Source organism: Eulemur rufifrons, chromosome 15 (genome assembly GCF_041146395.1).
Source record: "Eulemur rufifrons isolate Redbay chromosome 15, OSU_ERuf_1, whole genome shotgun sequence".
In the NCBI taxonomy this organism is placed as follows: Eukaryota; Metazoa; Chordata; class Mammalia; order Primates; family Lemuridae; genus Eulemur; species Eulemur rufifrons.
This window is the reverse complement of record NC_090997.1, coordinates 108,714,846-108,741,788: the sequence shown is the minus strand read 5'-3', so window position 1 is coordinate 108,741,788 and position 26,943 is coordinate 108,714,846. Positions and strand designations below refer to the sequence as shown.

Genomic DNA, 26,943 nt, shown 5'->3' with positions numbered 1-26,943 from the left:
ACAGTTGGTGGCACGACACCGACTCAGGAGCAGTGGGGAGAACCCCGCCCACCCTGCGCCTGCAGCGTTCACCCCGAAGGAGCCACGGCCGTGGGCACCGACCCACACCAAGCGGGCAATGGCCAGCGTCTGGCTAGACAGCGTCTCGAAGGAGCAGACGGGAAATGGGTGACAAGGGCTCTCTGGAGTGTGGATGGGGACCGAGGACGAGGTGAGTGGGTCTCCAGCAATCGTGGGGTGGAAGGACACCCGTGTCCCCTGGAGGGCACACCTCCGCACGCCCTGCAGGAACGCGCCCAACGACCTCTCCCCCGCCAGCCGCCCCATCTGCATTCGGTAGTCTCATCAACAGAGTGGCCACAGAGACAGGGACGTCACAGATCGTCTTAACCATATGGGCTTCGTCCCCCCAAGGCTGGTCTGGCCACAGCGCACTGCTAGATGTCACCCCTGCCATCAGGGCAGACCAACACCACCCCTGGCATGAAAAAATCATCCGGAAGTAACACTGGCCTGATCGCGTGGGCCTCCCGCCCTGGAAGGGGCAGCGACGTCCTCGCACTGCCGACGGGCTCACGGAGCACACGCCAGGGCTGCTCCCAGGGCTCCGTCTCACGGCAGCTGGGGACGAGGCCACGGACTGCGCTGGCCTCAGAGCGCCAGGAGCGCACACAGCCTGAGACTAGCGCCGTGGCGCAGAGGCTGACGTGCCTGTGCTAGTGTCCGCGGGGTGTGGTGTGGCTGCCCCACGGCAACACAGGTCCCCCAGGCACCTGAAGTGGGGTGGCCCCTGGCACGGCCCCCCGGGTCGCTGGCACCTTCTGGGCTCTCACCGCTCGACTCTGGGCTCTGGTTTGGACGTTGTCATTCCTGAAGCAGGAACATTTCCACAAGGCGACAGGAGGGCAGCCCACCATCCTGCCGGCACCAGATGCCTCGTGCCAATGAGCCGCGGCACAGAGGCATCCATTGCCGACGTCCCAGGTAACTGCTCCCGACTGTCTCAAGAAACTGGGCTGGGATCCAGGGGACCCTCTGGGGAACTTCTTAGTATCCCCTCATCCAGCGACGGCTCTAGAACGGGATCCCCGAGTCACCCCAAACTGGAGATTTCTAACAGGAAAGACCTCTCAGGAATGAGGTTGGGTCAACACAGCGCGTGAAGCACCACAGCTGGAGGCAGACGCAGAGGGCCACGGAAAAGCAGTTTTTGCACACAGATCTCTGCCAAGTCACCAGCCGCAGAAACAAGGCACACGGTGGCTCTGTGTGTCCCGGCCGTTGCTTCGGGAAGGACATCCTTGCACCTACCAGTGAGTTCTTTGGTTCCTCTTCCCCTTCCAGCACAGTGTCAGGGGGCAGGGCACCCCGTAAGCCGGCATCTAAATTCCAGGGTGTGGGAGGGAGGCTGTGACCGTGCCATGAAAGAGCATCTCCCAGAGGGGAGACACTGGCACACGGGGTTTTGTGTCTCCAGTTTTGGGAAGAGGATGAACAATCTTTACTTGTATAAGAGAAAGTTGTATCGTGTTGGCCAAAAGCGGTTTTCACTTTAACCCAGAGGATCAGTTGCGAAGGGGCGAGGGGTGAGCCGGCAGAGGGGGACAGACGTGCTCAGCCGTCTGCTGTCTCAGGGCCACCCCCACGGTCTCGACAGCGGGAATGTGTCACTGCAGGTCCACAGACGGCCGGGCTCCGCCTGCCAAGGTGGGGGCGTGGAGAAGGGCGGCCCACTGAGGGGTGTGGACAAATGCCGGGCAGCCTGGGGCTCAGGACAGCGCCCAGGGGTCCTGGAGAACCCCGCGATTCCCCGGAGACTCGGAGTGGCTCTGCAGGGAATCCCGCAGTCAGTGGCTGTGACCCTCCCTACCTGGCCTACCGGACCCTCTTTCCTCTAACTCCCCCATTCCTGTACTTAACCCCCCACATCTAGAAACAGAGGGGCTCTGAGTTCCCTGCCAGCGCCGACCGGAGACCTGCGGCCAGCACCCGCCAGCTGCCACGTCACCTCTCAGGAGCTGCTGTCCTCTGTGCTGACCCAGGAGGCTCGAGCGGCACCAACCTCGCCCTGCGCTCCAGGTGCGCCAGGACCTGCCCACGCCAGTCACCCCAGCCCACGCTCCCGGCCCTGGTGGCAGGTGCAGGGTGGACCCGCGAGTGCAGGGCAGGGTAAGGGGGGAAGAGCACCTCTCCCTCCCCTGGACGGTGGGTTCCGGGGAGACCAAGCCAGAAACGCTGCAGCCGCTGGCACCACAGGAGAACCACCCGAGGTTCACACCGACACCTCAGGGGGAGCAAATCACAACACTGCAGAAGAACTGAACTTGAACCCTGGTCAAACAGACCCGGAAATCCACCCTATCTCTGGATTTTCAATTTACACACTGTTAAAATCTATTGAAGCTGGGTTTTCTGTTATAACCAAAAGCATCCTGACTTAATAGGTGTTTTCATAAGACTACTTTACTTGTGGATTTCTTGGCTAAGTGTACTAACATTTGTTTCTTCTCACTGAAAGTCCAAATTTTCAACAAAGCTGTGTGTGTAAGATGGATGGTTTCATTCCATTTGTTCTTTTCGCAGCTGGTGTAAGCCACTAGGTTCTCGGTGTACTGCAAGATGGACTTTAAGAACCTGTTAAAAAAAAAAAAAGAAATTAATTTCTTTATCCATTCCATGATAAAACACAGTAATGACTTCAATGTCTTCTCTTCATTCTTGGAATTATTCCTAAATGCCGATTAGTTTTTGTTTGAGGGTTCAAGAAAAATAAATACATAGAAAACTAAAATAAGAGAAAACAAATTAGAGGAAAGATAAAAATGGTGGAATGTAAATGCCACTGTGCACTTGGATGGGCTCTCTAAAATCTTACAAAACTCAAGCACCTTTTTAAATACGCCCTCTCAAATCCAGACGTTATGTTTCTTAGTGGCAGAACGTAATTCCAGGAAGGATCTTAGAGGCCGCCTGCTCAAAGCGACACACGATACACGTAAACACAGATGCACGGTCGTCTCCCGAGTAACAAAATCCGCACGGCTCGAGTCCCAGCTGGCCCTGACACCTCGGCTATGAAAAGTCGGCCCTCTGTACATGCAGGTTTCGCACCGAGGTGTTTTCTTTTTCCTCGTTGTTTCGCAGTCCGCAAACACCGTATTTGGGATCCCTGTTTGGGTGGGACCCGCTGACACAGTGGGCAGACTGCATTTATTGAAAAAGTCCTCACATAAGCGGATCCACAGAGCCCAAACCTGCGTTACACAATGACAGTCCGCAGACCCTTCAAGTAGGGAAGTGGTTCTCAACAGGGGAGATTTTGGCCCCCAGGGGAATCCGGCAACGTCTGAGCCATTTTTGATGGTCACAGTGGGGAGAGGCCGGGGCGCGGCTGCACGTCCTACAGGGAGCAACGCAGCCCCACCCGCCCCCACCGGCCCCGAACGCCAGCACAGCTGAGACACAGTGACCCCGAGTCACCAGCGCAAACACTTGCATGTCTGCTACCCGCCGGCTCGGGGCAACTGGGCGCTACTTCCCGTAGAGGGCCACAGGCACATCTGCATGTTCATTTTCACACGTGCTGAGGTGCCGCCACCTGCAAAGCACCAGCTTAAAACCAGCGAGACAATCGCCAACTTCCTGGGCGACGAGACAGAGGCCGACGCCGCGGCTGCACCCGAGCCCAGACTGCAGCTGGGCAGCCCTTTTCCCAGAGGTCACCTCAGCCTGGGATCTGCGACGTGACGTGGGTCACACGGCGTTTTCCTACTTCCCAATCCCTAGATCTGGAAGGTCCTGACGGTCCTAAACGGTGGACTTGCGAATTTGAAACCGTCAGTTATACACAGTACGTGTGGTCGTGAGCCATTTGGACAGGGAAGAGCCCATCTTGTGGGCCGGACCCCAGACCCTGTGCTGGGACCGCTGTGGCCCCGCCGAGGGGACGGATGGCGCCTGGAGCTCCTCCCGCGATGCTTCCTAGAGTCCTCACCTAGATGTCCCAAGACACGCCTTCGGGGGGTCCGTCGTGCACCCTCAGAGCTAAGCACCAAACTCCGTAGGGAGGAACAGTCACGGCCCCTCAGGCTCTGGGGAGTCAGTGAAAGTCAGCGCAGACAACGACCAGCGGGTACGTTTCTGGCGCAGGACACACTTACTTCAGGTACTGCCGACACTCGCAAGCAGATTTTCCACACACGGCGTGAATGCTGACCAATTCCAGCGCAACCAGCAACAGAATCAGGTAAAGTGCAGGGGACAGAAGCCTGACGCTGAAAATGGGTAAAAAGAGATCAAAATCAACACACGCATATCTCCACTCCATAGAGAAAAGCCGTTTCACGTAGCCAATGCCGTTTCAACCGCCCCAGTCACGGGACCCTCGGCCCCAGCCCCCCAGTGCAGGCACCGCCCGCACCCCCGCCCTCTGCTCCAGGACGCAGGTGCCCGGCCACCCTCCCTGCACTGGCAGCCTCCCCGCACCGGCAGCCTCCCCGGCCTGGCCTCCTCCCCGGCCTGGTCGCCTTCCCCGCCCCAGCCGCCTCCCCGCCCCGGCCTCCTCCCCACCCTGGCTGTCCTCCCCACACTGGCCTCCTCCCCGGCCTGGCCGCCAGGCTCTGCCCTCTGCACCCGCGAGGCCCCGGCACGGCCACACCCCGCCAGCACCTCTCTCTGTCCCAGGCTGACGTTGAGAACTCACAGAAGACAAAAACAAACGCTGTGGTAGGAAAATGTGCTCAATGTCACTGGACTCAAAGAAATCCCAACTAAAGTAAGATATTTTTCCCATGAAACCAGTTGAGACGTTTAAAAATATTCCATTCTGGGAAGGAGGTGAGGGGACAACACTGTCTTACGCATCGCTGGCCAGAGTGTACACTAAGCGTCACTCTCCTGGAAAGCAACCCAGCGATACCGAGTACAAGCTTCAGAAACATAAATGCCACTCAATCCAAAAATTCTAGAAATTTTTCCAAAATGGCCACTTCTTAAAGATGTGGCCCATTCTAAAACACACACTGTAAGTGAAGAAACCACAACGCCGCATGCCCAAGTTCATCCACTGCTACATTTTAGATCCAAACGTTCATTTGGGAAGGTAGAACCCATATTCCCATATGCCAAAATTACAAACAGTATTTTAAATAATCTGTACTGTAACTTTCTCTGAAAATAAGTAGAGCAGGTCCTCAACGTCCTTTCATTCAACAACATTTCGTCGATGGGGAGAGAAGAAACAGACTCCCGCCGGGCCACTGTCTGTGAGCAGCTCGTGTGCTCCCCGTGTCCGCGTGGGTGTCCTCCCTCGCCCCAGAGCTGTGCACAGGAGGTGCGTCCCTGCGTCTACGCTGTCCCTGCGTCAGTGAGGGCGTGTGTCCCACGCAGGCCCACCCTGCACCCTGAGCGACCGGGATGGACTCTGGCCGCCCACAGCCCTGCCCTGGCGAGAGCGGGCTGGAAAACAAATGCAGATGATAAAATAAAAACTCACAGTCTGCAGTGATCACACAAACACGCGGCAACGAGTGACGCAGCGGGCAAACGCCCAGCAAGCCCACCCTGTGTCTGCGAACAGCGTGCTGGGAGCAGACACCTGCCCTGTGATCTAACCCACCGCTCTGACGGCCACAGGTGAGAGCGGGCGCAGGGGCCACAGGTAACTTCTGCCCCGCGGGGCCTTCGCCAGCCCGGAACGTGCGCCGCGCACCTGCTCAGCATGTGCAGGTAGTTCTGCCGCTGGCGCGACCGCAGTGTCCTCTCCACCCACTGCCTGTGCCGCAGCTCCGAGGCGGCGACGACCTGGCCAGACACGTGCTGGCACTGCGTGCAGATGCTGCGGAGCACGGCCACCACTTCCAGGACAACCCTCGGGCAGAACAGAGTGGGGACGGGGACGCTGCAGAGTTCACCCAGCACCTGGGGCCACCTGCGAATCAGAGAACGGCTCCTGCGGGACGTGCTCACCGACACCTCCCGGCTTCCGCACCCGGGCCCACTGGCGACAAACTACTGGTGAGGGGCCGCGGCTGTAACTGTGACACATGGCAGGTGTCACACACACAGCGTTTCATTGTGATGAGCACAATACGGGATGTATAACTTCCCTCAGACAGACCCACGCTTGCTCAAAGCTTGTCTGGTAATTCCCCCTGGGGCAGGAACAGTGCGACTCCAATACTACTCCCGAGCTCGCTCAATTGAAAACAGAAAATGGCTGAGTTTGCTAATTGGCTTAATCGATGTTTTAACAATTCTCAGATGTCCTGGAACTTACCTCTCGGTGGGGAGTTTATCCACGTCATTAAACACACCGTGGCTCTCAGGCATGTGGTGACAGAGCTCACACACGATCTTTGTAATCAAGGAGCGACAGGTATTTGTTTCAGAATTGTCTTCTAACCTAAAAACCAGAAAACATTTAAAGACACATGACAGTAACGAAAACGCCCACATTAGTACCTATGCAAAATAAGGTTTAAGGGAATGGTTCACTGAGTAAAGAGCTTAATCTGAAACTTACTCTCCCCAGGAATAATTACAACAGCCCCCATCACAGAGAGGGGTAAACGTAAGTGACACAATATGCTAGAGAAAACGCCGTGTTGGGAAAAGATGCTGCACAAGTCGCCCCAGGACTGTGACACGACCACGGACCGACCGACTGTGTCTGCTGATTCAGAAACTGGTACCCACATCCCCACTTCTCTGCCGAGCTTGACTCATCTTTTTAATTATCCACTATTTCTGAGTGGACCCCACTATGTTCCCACAAAACCTGCCCCTCCTTCCTGTTCTGCCTCCGCGAGAGCCCTCCCAGCCGGTCGGAGCCACACGTAGCACCAGCTCCAGCTGGGCTCTGCCTGCACCAGCCACCGGCCCCAGATGCCCCTTCCCTGTCCATCTTCCAACAGCACAGTCGAAACTACTGTTGAAACTAACTGTAACTGAGAACAACTAGGTGTGCAGGCCCCAGGTGACAGACCCTGGGCTGTCCCCTACTGGGTTCTACCCCTGGGTCCGCAGGATGACAGACTCCTGGCTGTCCCCTACTGGGTTCTACCCCTGGGTCCGCAGGATGACAGACCCTGGGCTGTCCCCTACTGGGTTCTACCCCTGGGTCCGCAGGATGACAGACACCTGGCTGTCCCCTAGTGGGTTCTACCCCTGGGTCCGCAGGATGACAGACACCTGGCTGTCCCCTACTGGGTTCTACCCCTGGGTCCGCAGGATGACAGACTCCTGGCTGTCCCCTACTGGGTTCTACCCCTGGGTCCGCAGGATGACAGACACCTGGCTGTCCCCTAGTGGGTTCTACCCCTGGGTCCGCAGGATGACAGACACCTGGCTGTCCCCTAGTGGGTTCTACCCCTGGGTCCGCAGGATGACAGACTCCTGGCTGTGCCCTAGTGGGTTCTACCCCTGGGTCTGCAGGATGACAGACACCTGGCTGTCCCCTACTGGGTTCTACCCCTGGGTCTGCAGGATGACAGACTCCTGGCTGTCCTCTAGTGGGTTCTACCCCTGGGTCTGCAGGATGACAGACACTTGGCTGTCCCCTAGTGGGTTCTACTCGGAGGTGTGCGGAAGCCCAGGATGACACGCACCTGACTGCTTCCGGAATGGGCTCCGTAGGCGAAGGCAGCAGAGGCCAAGCCCCAAGGCTCTTCTCACAGCTCAGCACCTTCAGGGAAACATGTAATTGCTTATAAAGATTTTATAATAACATCCTAGAAAATTTATTTTTTATACTGTTAAGGATGTTAAATCACTTTCTAGAAAGTACGCATTTGTAAAATTGTTACAGATCCTACAACATTTTAAAACTAGGTGGCACATCTCGGTTATTCAATTCCTCCAGATGGGGGGGGGGGGGCGGCTGGTGAAACTCCCCGGGGTCAGCAGGCAGGTGACGTCTGGGGTGCTGTGAACACGTCTGCAAATTCTCCTGCCTCCTCAGCAGGAGGGGCCTATGTCTCCTGCCCTGAACCTGGACCGGCGGTGACTGCCCTGTGCCCAACAGAACTCAGTGGAAGTGAGGGTGCCACGCAGCTTCCAGAGCATGGTCCGAGACGGGGGCACCTCCCCAGCTTCTCCCGGCACGTGCTCAGGGTGAAGCCAGCCGTCACCTCTGCAGGGCCCCGTGAGGCCCTGGGCCAGCCCCGGCCTTCCTGGACGGGACGGCAGCCTGTCAGCACTGGGGCGGCCACGGTCAGATCCCTCGGCAGAGCGTCTCCAGGCTTCTGACGTACTATGAGCAAATTAAACGGTGGCTGCCGCCGTCCTGAGCGAGGGCAGCTGGTACCCAGCAGTCACCTCCAGAGCGAGGCTCAGAAGCAGAGATGCGAGACTCCCTGCCAAGCAGAAACTGAGCACGCGGGGGTGGCAGGGGTCAAAAGGAACAGGAAGTCGTGGGGAGCCCAGGGTGGCAATGGGAGAGGACATCACCTAGGGACACAGGGGGCTTCAAGGCTGGACACTCAGCTACTCAGGTCTGAAGGTAAAACCTGTCTTCCAGAAGCTTCCCTCCTCCCTCCCCGGCTCTCTAAACACTGGTTCCCTGAAAGCAAGTTCTGGTTCTTCTTCCTTGGTGAAAAGCAACGTTAGCCCCAATGCTCCCAGACCAGCACGGCCTAGCGTCCGTCTGCAAACCAGAACCGCCCACGGCCCTCGCTCGAGCCCTTCTCTGCTCGGGCTGCTCCCTCAGGACGCCCCTCGCCCTGCTCTGCTGCGGCCGCACCCTCCAACCCGAGCTGCTCCTCCTGAGACAGCACCACCCAGGCCCGTCCTCTCGAGGCTCTGCTTCCTCACGTTGCCTTTGCAGCTCTCTCCCTACCCCGCTCCCTGCTGATTCTATTCCCCAGCCGCCCTCAGAGGCAATCCGTTCCTCGACTGCCGCTGAGCCACGCCATGGGAGGTGCTTTAGTTCTGCCCCTTGTTCTGCCCTGCCCTACCAACCAGCACCTTCACTAATTCCCAAATTGGCACCTCCTGGCAGGGATGCTTGAAAGTTTCTTGTTTTAATTAACAAGTTAATCAAAGCTCGTCTTGTGCCGTACAAGACATTCCTCACCACTGACAAACGAAAACTGCCACTAGGCCTGGGTTAACGGTGGCAGAAGCAGCAGCCTGTAGGGTGCGGAGCAAACCTGCCACCAGTGCCCGGGTGGCACAGCACAGCCGGGGAAGTGAGCCTGACCACCACCTCCAACCGTCACACACAGAGCGGGGGAGAAGCCCGAGCAACGTGGCCAAAGCCACACAGCAGGCGACACCGGGGCCACCCCCAGGCGGGCCTGGCAGGCACATGGCACTTCCAGGGCCTCCGCAGGTGAGCGGTGCCGGCGACACGCACCCCTGCCCCGAACACCTGCCTCCACATACCTGCTTTTTCAGCTGAGAGACCGGGTGGCAGCGAGAGCCGTAGCCTTCTGCAAGATCGATGAGCAACTTTATCGCTGCTTTTTCCTAGTTCAGAGAAAACGATATTAGTTACCACAACTCTTGGTTAGGCTTTTAGTTTTTTTCTACTGAATCGTCAGTCGTTTAGAGTCCCAATTTCTCATCATCTTCCTTCAGATAACTATTCAGCTGTAACAAGGCAAAACTCTTCATTAAAATAGGTCTGGCATGGCAGTCAAATCAGAGCCAACAAAATGATTTTAAATGAAGACGAGTAACCAAGATAAACACCCACTCTCTGTCCACAATGCAACAAAACGAACTGAAAGAAGATGGCAAACAATTGGGAAATTTAAGAGATTCTACTACAAAACTAGGAAATAGTAATTTAAACACTAAAAATCAATACAACTAAAAAAGAATTACATAGCTATAAACACTTCCTTAACGTATAAATATTGAGAAAAGTAAAAATAACATTATTTGCAGCTAATATGACTGTATAACTAGAAAATCCAAGTGAGTCAACTGAAAACTATTAGAAACAAAAAGAAGTCATTGAGTTGACAGTTGACAAAGTTAATAAGCAGTAACTACCTACATTCTCAACAGCACAAAACAAGCAACTGAAATAGCGTGAGCCAACTACGGAAGACACCTGCAGCCTTGTTCACCTGGCGTCCGAGAGCCCTGCCGTGGGAACACAGGAGACAGCAACGTGTGCCTCACGGTGACATCTCAGCAGGGCAGACAGAGGCACACGCAGCCTGTGGGCCCGTGATGAGTCCCGGGGGAGACAGGGTGGCCTGCAGGCCCTTGGCTTGTCCTCGGACGTGAGCCCACAGGAGTCTGAGTCTGAGCAGAGGGGTGAAACGTGTGCATCGCTCTGGCTGCTGTGCTGACATGGGGACGAAGGTGTCACAGGACGCGGCGGCAGACCAGCGGCACCAGCGGCACCGTCGGTCTTTAGGGGAAGGCTGCGATGGCCTGGCCCAGTGGCCCATGAGAGAGGAAGTAACAGACTTGGGACACAGTTGTAAGACAGAGGGTTGAGTGGCCCGAGAGGAGAGGCCAGGACTCTGAGGACGGCGGCAGTGCGTCGGGGGAGGCCGGGGCGCAAGGCGTGCATCGGGCATGAGGGTAGAGCCAGGCCGACTCACTGGATGGGTCCAGGTAAAAATGCAATTATCCCTCAGGAGCTCACTCCGCTCTGTCTGTTTGCTTTTGGGGTTTTGTGTTTAACTACTCGGGTTCACACGGAATAGTAACAATTAGAGAACAGGTGGCAAAAGTCTGGGAAGAGTAATGAGGAACTAATCTCACAGATATTAAACTGAGTCATGAGGCTGTTAGTAAAGAGAGCCCAGGAGCAGAGCCCAGCGCACCCCACGAAAGATGGCGACTCTCTGAGTGGCGCTAAGACACCTATCACGTCGTAGGACAGGGGCCAGGCGCCTACAGCCCACCCTGTTCTCCACCTCACGCCGGAGATGCAAAACATTCCGGTTGGGTCAAAAGATGTAAATGGAAAAAAAAGAAATTATAAAAGTACCAGGAGAAATATACAAATATATTTATAATGCTGAAAAGCAAAGAGTCTTTCCAGGATGACTCCTGACGCAGAAGCCAAAGAGAAAAACCAAAACCTGAGGACAAGGAACCGACAACGTGCACAGTGGAAACAGCCAACAGGCTGGACACCAGTGGACACAGTAAAACTGAACAAAACGCAGCAAAAGACAGCAATGAGTCCACAAAAGAATCACAAACATTTGGTAAACACAAAAATAGTAGCAGAATATCACAAAAAAGAAATGGAAATAAAAACAAAATCCTATTGATAACTTCTGTCTTGGAACAGCAGCTCCCTGTTTTGCAAATTGACTCATACAAGAACTCACACGAACGGCCATTCATTTCAGCATTGTAATTAGTCATTTTCCACATCAGGAAAAACCACACCCCACCCATCAGTGAAGGACTGCTTAGATAGGTAGTGATATGCTGATAAAGTGGAACGTCAAACAGCTGGTAAAGAGAGCAAGGCAGAACAAAGACGCCAGCTGCGAAGCAGAGTGTGTCTTCCTTGCACCCTCGCCGGGCGCTCTCAGAAAATACGGACACAGAGACGCCCAGTCGTTAGCAGTAACGTCTGGGAGAAGGGATCCTAAGGGCTTTTCACTTTTCACGTTAATTTTTCTATCTTGTTTGAACTTTTAAATAATTTTTAAAATAACTGTCACACATATAACCTGGAAAAAAGATTAAAACATCAACAAATGTTCTAACCTAAATTATTTATTTTAAAATAACAAAAGAATTACAACTTATTGATGATGCAAATATCCCACTCTGTACATCTGTAAAAATTTCCTGATATTTGGTTAATTCTGTTTTATAATTTGTTCTTTGGTTTTCAATACCCCGTTGCTGCTACATATGAATGAAAATGAGTTTTAAGAAACGAATTAAATTATCATAAATTAAGTAATATTGACTATAAAAATATGCATACATGTGATCAATTCACAGTCATTTGTTCTGATGCAGGACACTGTAACTCAGATATAGGGAAACAAAAGATGATTAACAGTTAATTACATTTGAGAAATAAACTATACTCTTTCATGGCTGAATGACAGAATCTAATTCATGATTTTCTTCCCTTTACATTACCTTAAAAACCGATAACAAATCTTCATCAATGAATCTGAGTAAAAGCACCAGGGAAAACGAAAGCAGCTGATTGGTCATCTCCTGTGGAAATTCACGGAAATTGATCTCCCCATGGCTTAAACGGTCTCTTACACGGGGACCCGTCTGATGGTTCAGGAAATCCCAGAGAAATTCCTTCCAGAAAATCAACAGAGCGAATGTTTGTTAGTATTCCCAGCAGAGGGAGGAGCGGGTGCCCAGGCGCAGGGCCAGGCCCTTCCCGGTGTGTCTGCGCAACAGAGGAAACCGTGAGACTGGGACCCTCGGGGCGACGCAGCTGTGGAGCCGTGGCTGGGACCCCTGGCGGCCTCGTCCTCTCTGCACACCACACAGCCCTGGCCAGAGCCCGAGACGCTCCGAGGGAGGCAGAGGACCCGGATGGTGCCGGCACCTCATAAACTCAGGTCTGTCTTATTGTCACCGTCCCCTAAGGAAGGGACTGAGCTGTCCACATCTGGAAACTAACTCTTCAGGCAACCGAAGGAATCGCTGCTCTCACCTGAAGGAGCACAGCCCTGGCGCTGCCATCTTGTTTGCTCTCTGCTTGCCCTGGGCCTTGTCAGACCCCTCTCCCGCCCTGCGGCCCGGCCAAGACAGTTGCTGCTTCTCTCAGCAGCCAGCCCTGGCCTCTCCCATGGGTTCCGGGGAAAAGAGGCCAGAAACCCGCTGACGGAGTCGCAGGGACTCCAGGTGGAAATGAGCACCAGATAAACTCCTGCAGTCACCCTTCGTCCCATGGCAGAAATGGACGCCCAAAGGGGACAAGGAATCTGACTCATGTCACAGAACAGGAACAAGAATCTCATCCAAATAATAAATATTTACAGTCCAAAGAAGTCATTGAAATATCTTCACAAAATACCAAAAAAAAAAAACAAAAAAAAAAACGATAAATAGAAAACGGCTTTAAACAATCAATAATTCTCTTTTCATCCAATACTCAATCCTACTGGTCACATTTCACAAAGGAAGTCCCTTCTAGAGCACAAACACACATAAACAGCAAGTTCAGATATTGTGTAGGAACAGGGCAGCTGCTCCATCACCTGGCCTCAGACAGGGACATTTAAGTAACGAGCACACAGCACAGGACCCCGCCGGGTGGCAGCGCAGCAGGCGTGTGCTGAGGGCACGTGAACGGTTCCCGAGTGTGTTCTTAGGCATCCATGAGCCGCCACCGAGTCCGTGTTGGAGAAGGCCCACCCCCCCCCCACACAAGAACACTGGATTAGAAAATACCTACTACTGACCATAGCAGGCTCTCCAAGGACAAGAGGAAGCTGATTGATTTTACCATCGTTCAAGTGTTTTGCCAAAACCTAAAACACCAAAAATAAATTAAATGGTCCACACACTTAAAGGACACAGTACCTTTAGTATAATACGTTATATGTTCCAAGCGAATTAAATGACAGTCTTTAAAACATAGCAACCACCTGTTCAGGAAAATTTTTCTTAGCCAGTATAATGACTTTAGGAACATACATATTCTTAATTGTATGTGTGTCTGTGTGTATGCATGTGCGGTATGTGTGTGCATACATGGTGTGGGGGTGTCTGTATGTGCTGGTGGGTACACATCAGAGTCACTTCATGAGTCACTTCTTAACTCACCATGGACTTTGGGACCCAACCACCCTGACCCAATCCTACAGACCTAACCCTATATAGATTTGGCCACACTATCGAACCTAGTCCTCACATTATCAAATGTTTTATATACTAAAATAATAGCAAATTATTTACCTAATAGATCTGCAGGTAAGCAGACACATTTTTAGTTCACCCACCACACATTGTTTTAGGAATCTACTAGTTATCGTAAAGGCAAAATGGTCCGAATGCCGAAACCTCCACGGGTAGACTCCCCTGGTTTCCCAGAGGCTGTGGCCCTTCAGGTGCACACGAACACTACCCAGGACTGCACACAAAAGCCTCCACGCCCTCCGGATAAAAGGCATTTTCAACTGTAATTTTTACTACTTCAGATTGGCACCTTTGGAGTCATACCCCCAATATGCAGATTAAATAAATCAATATATACTATACACTCATAACAGTGGTTGAGGAATATTTCATGTGCAAAAAACATAAATGTAAAACGTAAACCTAAATCTAAAATGTAAGCCTCTAAACAATTTCAGCTACGAATGTTAGTATCCCTTGGCATCTTCTAACTTTGAGCTTTGTACAACTTTAGGAACTAGATGAGTAATGTTGTGTCTCAAAATTAACGTGAAAACTATATTTAAATCTGTTATAAGCGTTTGGAAGGCTTACGTAACTACTGGCATTTTCCTGTAAGCATATGATCTACGGCTGATCTTTAATCTTGTGTCTTAATTTGTATTTCAAAAAAAGACAGTGTTTTGCTTGTTTCAAGTTACCTTATAAGTTTAACTACTTACTTCATCAAAGGTGGTGTAAAGAGATGTTGACTTCAGAAAAGGAAAGAAACGAAAAGAAACAATTAAAACAAAATACAAACAGAGTAACATTATTCAAAGTAGGAAAAAATTATGGTACACAGCCACAAATCTGAAACCTTCCTGTAAAAATAAACATTTGCCTAGCAACACCCTGGGAAGAAGGCTATTGACAAAATAAACACATTTTATTAATAAAAGGAAAATATAGTAAACCCAACAATCGAGGTAAAGCACAGCTCTTACAAGTACTTTAGCCCAGTTATTTCTAAAATTTGAGACCCCAGACTTTACAAACTGCTACTCACAAAACAGAATATTTCTACTGAGGATGGGTATTTGTGCACGAGTGAGTACGATTTAACAGTTTCTCCAACAAGTAGCCTTTGGTTTTTTATACTTTGTTTATACGCTTCTTAGCATAATCAGCACAGCCTGCCAACTCGGGCTGCCTCGGAGCTCTGGCGCCGACGTCTGCATTTTCTAGACGTGGAACCCTGGGCGACTCGCACAACCCCACAGACTCGGGTTTCCCTGTAAAGCGGGACGTGAATAACGCCCACCTCAAAATGCTTCTGGGGGGATTCAGTGAGATTTTACACGTATGGTGAAATCACTATTTTGTGTAAACTAGCTCTCAACAAACGTTTTCTTATTTATGAATGCTGAATAATCTTCTGCAACATTACCAGGTTCTTCGGCATTTATTACTATGCAGATGCTTCTAAGACCTGTATCTTTAGCTCGCAAACCTGTATTGCCAGCCCTGAAACTCTTCCTGAGCTCTGTTCTAAATATCGAATTGCCAACCACATATCCCCACTTTTTCTAAAATGCTGAATTTTTCATTTATCTCCATAAACTCCATTTGCTAATACAATTAGTATAAATGTCTTCCCTTCCCTAATATAAGCTTGTTAAAGGTCAGAAAATCTTACTCATGTTCATATTTTCCATTATCCTGAAGAGACTTTATGCCATAACAGTGTTCAGTAAATGAACTACTCATATTTGCATAGCATTTGGTAACTTACAAAACATCCTTACACATGCGTTACCCGACAAACTAATCCTGCTTATTCTGGGTGAAAGCCTGAGCTAAAACTTAAGAAATTCTTTGATAAATTATGTGCTCGGTGGAAAGTTCCGCGTTATTTGTGCAAATGACAAGTAAACCACCAAGTTTACTTACATGCCTGTCCACGTGGCGAGCACGCCCGCGCAGCCCCCCGCCCCCCGCCACTGAGTGAGCTCTGAGGAGCAGCCCGTCCCCCTGCCAGAGTGCACTGGGCGGCCGCGCGCTGGGCAAAGCCCACGGCTAAGGCACCGAGCGTGGGCGCCGGGGCAGCTCCCAAGAACCGGTGCAGACCGCCACGAAAACGCACACAAGTGAGGCAAACCGGATGGCCTCGGAGAGTAAGTAAAGGCGGACAGCAGAGAGGAGCAGCCGCCACAGCGCGTGGGCGAGGCCTGGGATGCCCCCTTGGGAGCCTGGGGACAGGCATGTTCCTAGCTGGTGCGGAGCCTACCTCAGGCTGCTGGAGGGGAACGGGAACGGGACGGAAGAGGAGGGTGGGCCAGGACAGCAAGGTCCTTACGTGCCGGGCACAAAGTGAGAGCTTCACTTGGTAGGCACCAGACGTCATCACAGGTGCTCACGCAAACGCAGACCACAGTCGGCACAGGAACATTGGTTTAGAAAGTAACTGGCGGGAGCACGAGGACGGACTAGGGGAGGAGGGGAACGGTGAAGACCAGCGGGGACCGCCTCGCGGAGCGGGGGCACCGGCACAGCAGGCGGACCAGGGTGGGGACAGCCCTGCGCTGAGGCCGGCGTGACGTGCGGGGCACGGAGCGCACGAGGAGGATGGGGGAGGGGAAGCAACGTGCTGCTGAGTCTGGTGCCAGAGAGACTAAGAGGATGAAGACAACAGAACAGGAATCTCAGAGAGCAAACGTGAGGGAGCAAAAAACACGCCTTTGTGAAATTTGAGATGCTCAGGAAAACACATGTGACGATCTTCAGTGACAGATGTAACCTAACTCTGGGGACCAAAGACATGCCAGTGAGAGGCAGCGCCACGAGGACCCTGCCCTCTCAGGACCGCTCAGCTGTGTCCAACTCTTGTGACATGCTGGGTTTTCATGGTCATGGGGTTCAAAACACTGACACTCTCTAACTGTTGCTCCCACGAGGTGAGAACGGAAGGCGTGGGACTGTGAGGTCCCCCGGCAGAACAGAGGAGGGGACAGGGCTGAACACAGAGCCGAGGAGCGCTCACACAACGGGGCAAAGAGAGAAGGCTGACCTAGTGGAGGAGGCGAAAGTCCCAGGTGTGGCAGAGGCTGCCGTCTGTCCCTCGACACCCTCCCCTTCCTGCACCAACAGATCCCCGCAGTGAGCCGGCACCGCCACCCAGGAGCATGTGCAGGCCTCTCGATGGGCGCGACCAGGCTTGGGTCGGGAGGAAGCGGCGTGTGCCACCTCTAGGAAGTGTCCTTGAAGAGGGGCACGCCCTTCGTCCTTCCTTGCCGGGCTGGCGGGGATGCAGACGTGACCCTGGCACAGCCCGCGGCAGCCACGAGCAAGAGTCCCCTGCTGAGGCAGGTGTGACCGCGTCCGTGCAAGAAGACACAGACGGGGACGGCCAGTGCCGAGGTGGGGGCTGCCCTCTCCTGCGTGTGACAGGCAGAGACACGTTTCTGTCCAATTTAAGTCCTTGCCGTCATTCTGTTTGAGACCTCTGTCACTAGCAGCAGAATCGTATCAGGGCCATGGCAAAGGGGCAGAAACGAGAGATTCCAGGGGCCAGAGGAGGTAGGTTGGAAACTGAGAGAGACACCTGCCTCGCCAGGGCAACCGGGTTCACGTGGGAACCCCGAGCAAGAGCGTGTGTGCGTGACGACAAAGGCTCCCAGGATCTCCCGTGGCGGCACTGCGCTAAAGCACCCACAAACCCCACAACTTCCTAGAAACGCGTCACATCCCACTTTTAAGCTCAGTGGCTTCTGGTTACTTTCCCAACGTCAGTTTAACCCCGGTCTGCCTCGGTCTCTCTCATCACGCTGCCCCAGGAGTGACGGGCACCGTGGCACTCCCCCGGGTCTGCACAACCGTCACACGCAGTCAGCACGATGCCTTGTCAGCGTGGCTGGAGAGCAGCAGTCAGTGCCTGACGCTGTCATCGCATCGCTGAGTTTAAAAGGTTACTTGGAAGTATTATACAACCATCAGAAACAAGTACAAATAACAAATATAAATCCTACAATCATTATAATAGGAGGCCACAAAAAATGATAGTGAAGGCTTCCAAAGAAAGTTCTTAGCTAAAAAGTTCATTTCAATAGTAAATAAGATAACTTTCTTTTAAAACTTTCAATTTGTCACAGGAAACTGTCAATGAGCAACAAGAGTCACAATCCACAGCAAAAGCACACGCACCTCGGCAACCAGGAGTCTCTTTGGACAGTTGTTAACTGTGGCAAAAACTTTCCTAAGTCCCGTCTCCAGCTGTGTCAGCAACAATATGGCACAGTCGGCAAACCTATGAAATTGGAGGGAAATAAGCAAAACTCTGTGTTTTGAAAATAAATACTGGCACCAACATCACAGTAACTCCGCTGCAGTCCAGGTGTGACCAACGTGGCACGAAAGGCAAGAAGTGACGTTACTCTGACTCGCCAATATGAGAAACAAAAACAATCAAAGTTTCATTAACTAGTGAGCTTAAAACCATTTTCCAGTGTTTTAATGTTCGACGAACCATTTTTAGTAGCTTCAGTAGAATAAGATGTCATCAAAGATCTCCCCGACTCATGTCATCACTTCTTATGAAAACCCAAATACCAGAAGGTCAGTGGTTTCAAGGCTTAAAAATCTATCAGGGGGTTTCCCTGAGTGCACATTCGGGAATAACACCAATTGGGTATGGGACAGAGGTGGGGGCTGGGGGGAAGGGATCGGTGTATACCTACTTGATGAGTGCGATGCGCACTGCCTGGGGAATGGACACGCTTGAAGTTCTGACTGGGGGCGATGGGGGTGGGGGAGGGGATGGGTGCATACCTACATGATGAGTGTGATGTGCACTGTCTAGGGAATGGACACGCTTGACGCTCAGACTCGGGGGGATGGGGAGGCATGGGCAATATATATAGCCTGAACTTTTGTACCCCCATAATGAGCTGAAAAAAAAAATTCATATCTTAAAAAGTATTTTTTCAGATTTCAATTGAATAAAAAATTAAAAATCCAAGTGAAAAAAAAAAATGTATCAGGGTAATGTCCCCTGTAAGGCATCAAGGTGACTCACCCGACCTCTGACACCACCACCCACATTTGCTCTCGAGTGAGCAGAATGGAAACAGGGACAGAGCTGACTTGTCTTGGTGTCAAGATTCTCTAACAATATTTCACTACAGTAAGAACTTAAAAACCTATTAAAAAGTGAATTCTGAAAAATAATTATATCCACTGTACCAAAAGGATGACACACAAAGTTTAAACACAGTTACCAGCTGCAGCGTAAGTAGTTATATGAAGGTATTTTACGCTCAGGTCCATGAGTCAGCCCACCTTCCTTTCCTCCCACTCCACGGCAAAGCGTGGGCAGTACGGGCGTCAGGGACTGGCTCCCACGATCAGACACCGCTCTGTGACGCACCCTGCCATTACCTGTGTGCCTTGAACTTGGTCAGCGCAGTTTCCCAGTAGGGTAACATGATTTCTAATATAAAAGTAGACTTCGTCATCACTTCTTCTAATACCGAAAGCACCTCGTAAGTAACATCTGCAAAACAGCAAATAGTTTCGACACCATCACACAAGACAGGAGCTCGCCTGGGGAGTGCTGTCAAAGAGCTAACCCCCTCAGGTGGGTGGGCCACACGCTGCCGCAGGGCTCCCACCAGAGGGTACGCCCGCCCTGACCCAGAGCCAGAGGCACTGTTGAACGAGGTACCTGGGAAAATTGGGGACCTGGAAAACTGCCAGGCTTTAGCGATCGGGGTGAAAACAACTCTATGGGGAGCTGAGAGCTGACTAGTTGAGCCCACTGATCAAGAAAAGTAAAATGTGCTTTCAGGAGGCACAGAAGACCCTTCACACCTGCAGTCCCCAACCCCCGGCCACGGCCCGGTCCACGGCTTGTTAGGGACCAGGCTGCAGAGCTCCGCCCCCGACTCCATCCATTGAAAAATTGTCTTCCATGAAACTGGTCCCTGGTGCCAAAAGGGTTGGGGACCACTGCTTCACACCACAGGCACTTTTGGCATAATGACTCTGAGTACAAAGGAACAAGAGGTGAAAGGAGAAGGAAATTATTCAGTAATTCCAAAAATACTTAACTATGTAATCATCTTGTTATGAAACAGCCCTAAACCATTTTTATATGTCAACACACCTGAGGAATAAACCAGCTCTAAACCAACATGGATTCACACGGTGGTGACTCCCAAAGACCCAGCCCTGGGGGCACGGCGGGAAGGGGGACAGTTCCACACAGCAAAGCGGGAGAGCTCCTTCTGGCAACTGTGAAAGCCATCTCGACACGGGAGAACAACTACTTCACTTCACCTCAAGAGTCTGAGTCTAACTGCTATTTACTGACTTTACAAATATCTTTGCAAAGAGATATTAAGGGGGAAAATGTGAAATGTAGTACTTGCCAGGAAAAACGATCAAATCTTCTAAGTTTGTAAAAGTCACGAAAGACCGGTGTGCCAATGTAAACTGGGTTTGCTGAAGGTACCTCTTCAGTAACTGGCCCAACCCTGCTGTCAGCAACACCATCACTGCACAGTATCTAGGGAAAACACCACGGATCTGTCAGAAAATGAACTCCGTCACACACGTAAAAAGCTTCACTTTCACAACAGAGAGTTTAAAATTAAAAGCAAGGCACGATTAGTTTGCACAAACTCCACCTGGATGTAGGGCTTAGGCTGTGCGAGGAACGGCTGGGAGGGACGACATCATCTCCGAAACTCCTGAGCCGAAGCCCCAGGGCCTCCCCTCCCCGGGACGTGTCCGGCATCACTTCCTTCCCGGGCAGCCCCTGCGCTTGGGTTTAGGTCACTGGACCATAATCCTGTCACCACCCTGGTTACTAAGCTGGTAAGATTCCATTTTATCTTCAAAATTCTGTCTCAAAACTCTCTCATCTTTCACAAAACACATCTTTCCTTCCCATGAAATTCAAGATAAAACAGACTCTTTAGCAGATGCGGAGAGGAGGAACATTGCTTCACGGGCCACTCACCTTGGAGAAACTTCTCGTGGAGACGCGAACCCGTGCCATAAGATGTTGCGCAGGTTGAGGCCGCGCGGAGAGCCAAGGAAGACTTTCAGTACGTCCATCTAAGCCGGCAAGGACAAAAGATCATTAAACAGGTAATTACGGAATTACCGAATAAACCCATTAATACCAAGATGTTTGTTTTCATCTTTAGAAATAACAGAGCTGACAGTCTGGGCTGGTATATAGCAGTAATAATAATAAAACCAGCATTTATTGAGTGCTTAATACATGCCAGACACATTTTCACATATTCATCAACGCGCTTGCCCTCAGCACAACCTATGAGGAAGGTACCACTGTCATCCCAGTGAGCAGATGAGGAAAACACAAGCATGGGAAGGCGAAACCAAGGTTTCAAAGGCTGCCAAGTTAGTAAAGAGGGGTAAGACCCGCCCAGGCTGCACAGCTTTAACACCGTGCGCTGAACACGCCTGACATCTAAGCAAAATAAAACAGAAGACGATGAACAGAAACTCAGTACTGGGCAGTGTGTGCTGGTAAAACAGCGAGGCTCCCGCCCGGCCCCACCTCCTGGCCGTCTGACTGGAAGCTTCTCTCATCTGCTTCCATCTCTCTACCTGCAAAGTGAGGAACAAACCCACACGGGGTCCCCCCTACGGGACCGCAGCCATCACGCCGAGTGCAGTAACTGCTTCTGTTTGGAGCACTCGCTTTAGAAGAGAGTCAGAAGAAACGGAAGATGCTCAGAGACTAGGACAACTGAAAACCATGTCAAGGAGAAAGAACGGCTAAGCCTCCAGAAGACTCAGGAAGAAATGCAAGCTGTCTTCACGCACGTGAGTGGCTGCTACTGGGGGGGAAACGGGAGCACTCCGAAATTCCCTCAGCGGGGAGACCACAGCCAGCAGGTGGAAACGGCAAAGCGAGATTCAACTCAGCGTAAGGGTGTTTACCCACCAGCTCCTCAACGAGGCTTCGGGAAGGCTCTTCGCCGCCCCATTAATTTTTTAGCCCTCTTTGCGCACACCAGCCGGGCAATCAGAAATACATATGCCAGTGACCAAGTGAGACCACCTGGGGGCCGACAGTGGCTGCAGCAGGCAGGCAAAAGGCCGACAGCACACAGGCAGGTGACAAAGAGCAGAGCAAAGAAAGACTTTAAGCGCTCAGTGTCACGAGAAGTTGGCATGTTATCTTCATTCCACGCCCTCCCCAAAGAGAACAATCTTTGAGCTGACAAGGGGCACGCATCCACAGGCGTGCGCCGCCCAAGGCAGATTTCTCATCCAAACAGCCTGGCGCGCACAGCCTCTGTCCCAGGCTCTCCCGGGCGCTGCCGCACCTCCCCCACTTCCCCCGCTGCCGAGAGGCCCTCCCTGGTCTTAAGGCTCCCGGCCGGGTGCTCTCAAGGAGATGCTGGTAATGTGTGCAGCTCTGTGTGATTTTTTAACATCTCAATTTTTTTCACTGTAAGTTTAAAGGGCTGCAAAGGCATAATTTTGCATGTTAAAAAGATAGATATCTTAGGATAAAACTGTAATATCACTCTCCTAAAGGGTTAAAGTTTTATTCTGGATTGAGTTAGTACTAGAACTATTAACGCATGACAGAGTAAAGCAACATGCCCAGACTGCCCCTGCGGCAGCCCAGGGTGACTCGCACCCCAGACACGAAGCCCCCTGTGCGCTGGGAGAGGGAGGCCGTGAAAGGGAAGGTGGGAAGGAGGACCGTGCAAAAGCACAGCTAATGCCGACTGCCGTGCACTGCGCTTGCTGCGTGCGTTTCAGATGAACCAGCTTACCACGGGCTGCCCGAAGACTTGCGCGAGCTCCTCAGAGGCAAGCAGATCTCTTAAAAGAAAGGGGCAATCCTTCCCAACCAGTAAAAATACCTGAAATTCAAACAAAAATTGGGCAACGACTGCATTATGATGAGCCAATAAATGTTAAGAAAAAACATTATCCACGAAGCAACTGTGTGTACAAATGAAGGGTGAAAATGCTCGATGCCAATGTTTTGGTTTCAAAATCATTAAAAAATATTAATATTAAAACTCCATACCAAATGATTGCATTTTATAGGAAAAAATACTTAACATCAAGAAATCTGAGAGCAACTCTAAAAAAGTTTAATGTTCACCCTGATAATTTAATGGACCGGTAACGAAGGGGTGCTCACACTCACATCCCCCAAGGCTCGTTCCAGACACGACGTCAGTTTCATTAAGCCAAGAGAAATGGCAGGAGACTGCAGACCTTCCAAGTCATCGAATATTTCAGGGAACAACTGTTCAGAATAAGAGACATATTAGAATTCATACTCAATAAATATTTCTCAAAGTTAATATCATTTATTGAAATTCTAACCTCTAAAGATTTCAATTGTCGTTGCTTAATTATTTTTTTGGTATAAGTAAACATTTTCTATATAAATATTACAATGCCTCAAGAACCAAGAAAAATATTTTAATATCTAATGAATTCTCTGAAAGTTCTTTATTTAAATGTTTAGTGAAAGCAATAAATCTAGCATAACTATGAATTGAAAAGTCAAATATTTTGACCTACATTTTATTTCCCTTTTGGATTAGCTTAGTTCTTGGAAATACACACAAGGCAGCTCACCCTGCCACTCAGAAGAGTCATCTGCTCCCTTACAGAGGGAGCAACAGTGAATTAGACTTGTTATAGCTACTGCTTCACTGTGGTCATTTAACACGCTGAATGAAATGAAAAACAAAAAAACTAACCAAACCAAGATTTGGATTGGGCCCCAAACTACCCTTCCCCTCTTCAATCCACTGTTAACAAACCACACAACCCTGTCTCCAGTCCCAGTAAGAACAGCTTGTGGCCGGGCGCGGTGGCTCACACCTGTAATCCCAACACTCTGGGAGGCTGAGGTGGGAGGATTGCTTGAGCTCAGGAGTTTGAGACCAGCCTGAGCAAGAGTGAGACCCTGTCTCCACTAAACATACAAAAATCAACCGGGCACGGTGGCACATGCCTGTAGTCCCAGCTACTCAGGAGGCTGAGGCAGGAGGATCGCTTGAGCCCAGGAGTTTGAGCTTGCAGTGAGCTACAATGATGCCACCGCACTGTAGCCAGGGAAACAGAGCAAGACACTGTCTCCAAAAAAAGAACAAAAAGAAAGAACACCTTGCTAACTCTGCAACTCTTTGTGGCCTCTTTTATTCTGCAGGGTCCATTTTTCCTCTGTCCCAGGATGCGCACGCACGGACGGAATGCTACCTCTCCAACACCTAATCCTTTGATACTGAATCCAAAAATCGCCTTTGTGCAAATGGGCATATTTCTCAGCTCAGGCTTTGGAGACCATGAATAATAGCTCAGGTTTCTCTTGCAAGCCTCAAGATTTCTTCACAGTTAGAAGGAATGCCTATGGATGGAGGAGTCTTCCTTAAAATTGGCAAATAATAAGGGCCTGTAAGTAGTATGTGCAAACTCTTTTATTTCTAAAGGATATTCTACAGCCATACCTCTGGAAAACTCGTCCACTGGAACCATGGTGCATATCGAATTTCGAACTGCCCCTTGGTCAGAGCCAGGAAATGGGAATGGACAGCTTCACACACGGGGCCCAGCCGCTGCACACTTCCCCAGTAATCCAGACTCTGGTCTTGGAGGATAAGAAAATGCAGTACCCAGCTCCGTATCATGTGATTAAAAATGTCTAACTCATCGAAGAAACAGTGCTTCAATTATAACATTTCCACAAAATCAACAATTAGTTTATAATTAAACATATGATATACTTATATGCTGTTGAAAATAAATTATTTATCTGATTATAAAAAAGAAATACACTATCAGTGGAGAGTTTGGAAAATACAGAAAGGTTCAAACAGGAGAAAAATATTTTTTCAATGCCTTTACCTGTCTATAAGTATACAGGAAACCAGACTCACACTGTACATGTAATTTTGTAACCTGATTATTTTACTTAACGTTATTAGGCTGTGGAATTTCCAATGACAATGAATTATTCTAGAACATTTTTATAATATGAATTTTTAAAATAAGTTTAGGGCTGAACATCCATGTGGTTCATGATCAAAATATACAAAAGGGTAAATACAGATACAAACATGGTCCTCCTATTTTTTCTCACTTAGCACAGAGATTTCTGTATCAGACAAGCCCCCTCACTCTTTCTAGGCACCGTGTAACATTCCCTGTGTGCATTTATCACATTTACTGGGCCAATCCCCAACTGCTTGAAATTTGGCTGTTTCTAGATTATTTGCTTATTTTTCAATTTAGCTATTACAAACCATGCTGCAAAGAATAACCTTGGGCATGTCCCTACCTGTAATGCACCTGCCTCACACATTCCTGGAAATGGAACTGCTGGGCTAGAGTAGATCATTTGTAACTTTCATAACTATTACTAAATTTCCCTAACAATATCCATCCCTGCTCCAAAAAACATACAAGAATCTCTAAAGACATTTAAAATGGCTTTATAATCTGTCACTGGTCATCTCGTGCCCTTAATTCACATGACTTCTATGGGAAATCACCTTAAGGCCCTGAGACCTAGCCATCAGCAGCCCACCAGCCCCTACTGCCTTGCGACCCCTCCTAGGCTGTCCCTCTTTTCATGCCGATTCCCTGTCTCCTCTGAGTCACGCCTGCATCATGACGTCCTCTCACAACAGGACACAATGATCAGAAAGGATTCAGAGGCAAGGCACTGTCAACAGAACACCACCACCAAGCACAGTGCACACCTGATTCGTAGGTCACACAGGCGGCGACTCTGCTCCAGCACACTTCCCCGTTCTCAGCTACAACACTGTCGATATCACAGTCATCTCCATGCTCAAACCCAAGTTTACAGACCATATCATGCACTGAGGGAGAGAGACATGTGGTGACAGGGTCCACCGTTAACGGCTGCAAAATAAAACATAGAAGGCACTGTTTAACAGAGAAGAAAAGAGGAATGTTAATTCTGTATTTATGTCACAAGAGAATTCTATCTATCTTAAGTACAGAATGTTCTGGTACAGTTGCTGTTAACTAACATGACAGCTGAATGATTAAAACACTGTGATAAAATATTAACTAATCTATGTCAATGTTTTCAAATATGAGAAACGTTTAAGGACTTAAAATTATTTTATTGATCATTTTTGTTAAGATGAGGTCACAGAAGCTCAACATGTTTTACAAATGGGGGGTTACTCCTTTCAGCATTCCTTTACTACTCCAGGGTGACCAAAATAAGCACCTTTCTAATGGGGACCAGGAAAGCAGAATGGAGCATCATGAAAAAAGGGGAAAAAAGCCCAGACCTCTGGCTCCCTATATGGTGTTGAAGAAAACCACAATGTCACCCCAAAATATGCCTCTTTGAAATAAAAAAAAAATTCAGCCGAAGACAAGAGACAGCAAATGAAGGAAAAGCTCTTTTCTACCTAAAGACAGGATATAAATTAGACTTTTTTGGAAACAACTTTGGACTCTTACAAGCCCAGAGAGGGCACGAGAGCAACCTGCAAACAAACCTTCCTACAAACTTCCCTCTGTTAGTTTTGCACATAGACAAATGTCTGGCCTCCCCCCACCCCCACTCCCCCACCGGGCTAAGCTTTTTCTGTACCCGGCCACGACTCTGCGATATGTTGTTCTTCGTTGAGGATTCTCTATCAGTGCAGTTCTAAGCCACTGTTTCAAGTTACTTTTCCTTATGGTTTACCCCGATGATGTGCACTCCATGCATTAATAAGCTTGTTTTTCTCTTTTTGATCTGTCTTTTGTTAAAGGGGGTCTGTCCCAACTAAGAGTTAAGATGGGTGAAGTTAAGCCTCCGCTACAGTGTGAAAAACAGCAAACGAACCATACTGCTTTTCCATGGATGATGCAAGAAAATCAAAATCCTCATAATTATCCCACATTACACTAGGGTCACTGTATAAACCTACAAAGAAGTCACACTTCTGGGTCCAAAACCGAACTCAGGGCTCTTTGTTCTGATGCATCCAAGGTAAGGGTGACGGTGTTGTAACAGTGAGGATCCAGTCTTGGCAGATTCCTGATTTGGAAGCTGCCCAGTTTAACTTCCCCAATCCTGCTCTGTATCATCCTGTTACCCTGTTCACTCTTCCTGTCCCC

The 26,943-nt window shown here is 50.2% G+C and overlaps 1 protein-coding gene across 2 annotated transcripts; it reads right to left on the bottom strand.

The window, feature by feature from the left end:
- Positions 1 to 2,450: 2,450 nt before the first annotated feature.
- On the bottom strand, positions 2,451 to 25,715 carry ERMARD (ER membrane associated RNA degradation). 2 transcript variants are annotated; one of them, XM_069487768.1, is made up of 17 exons: positions 25,557 to 25,715; positions 24,303 to 24,442; positions 22,988 to 23,089; positions 22,605 to 22,694; positions 20,804 to 20,901; positions 20,211 to 20,347; positions 19,219 to 19,333; positions 17,986 to 18,088; positions 14,526 to 14,555; positions 13,368 to 13,436; positions 12,079 to 12,252; positions 9,385 to 9,468; positions 7,608 to 7,684; positions 6,278 to 6,403; positions 5,711 to 5,929; positions 4,161 to 4,274; positions 2,451 to 2,634 (listed from the first exon to the last, which is right to left on the bottom strand). In XM_069487768.1, exons 1-17 carry the CDS (start codon positions 25,669 to 25,671, stop codon positions 2,451 to 2,453), a joined length of 1,977 nt encoding a protein of 658 aa, XP_069343869.1. In that variant the 5' UTR covers positions 25,672 to 25,715. The 2 variants fall into 2 exon arrangements, with proteins under 2 accessions (XP_069343869.1, XP_069343870.1); XM_069487769.1 differs by lacking the exons at positions 12,079 to 12,252; positions 13,368 to 13,436; positions 14,526 to 14,555.
- Positions 25,716 to 26,943: the final 1,228 nt, after the last annotated feature.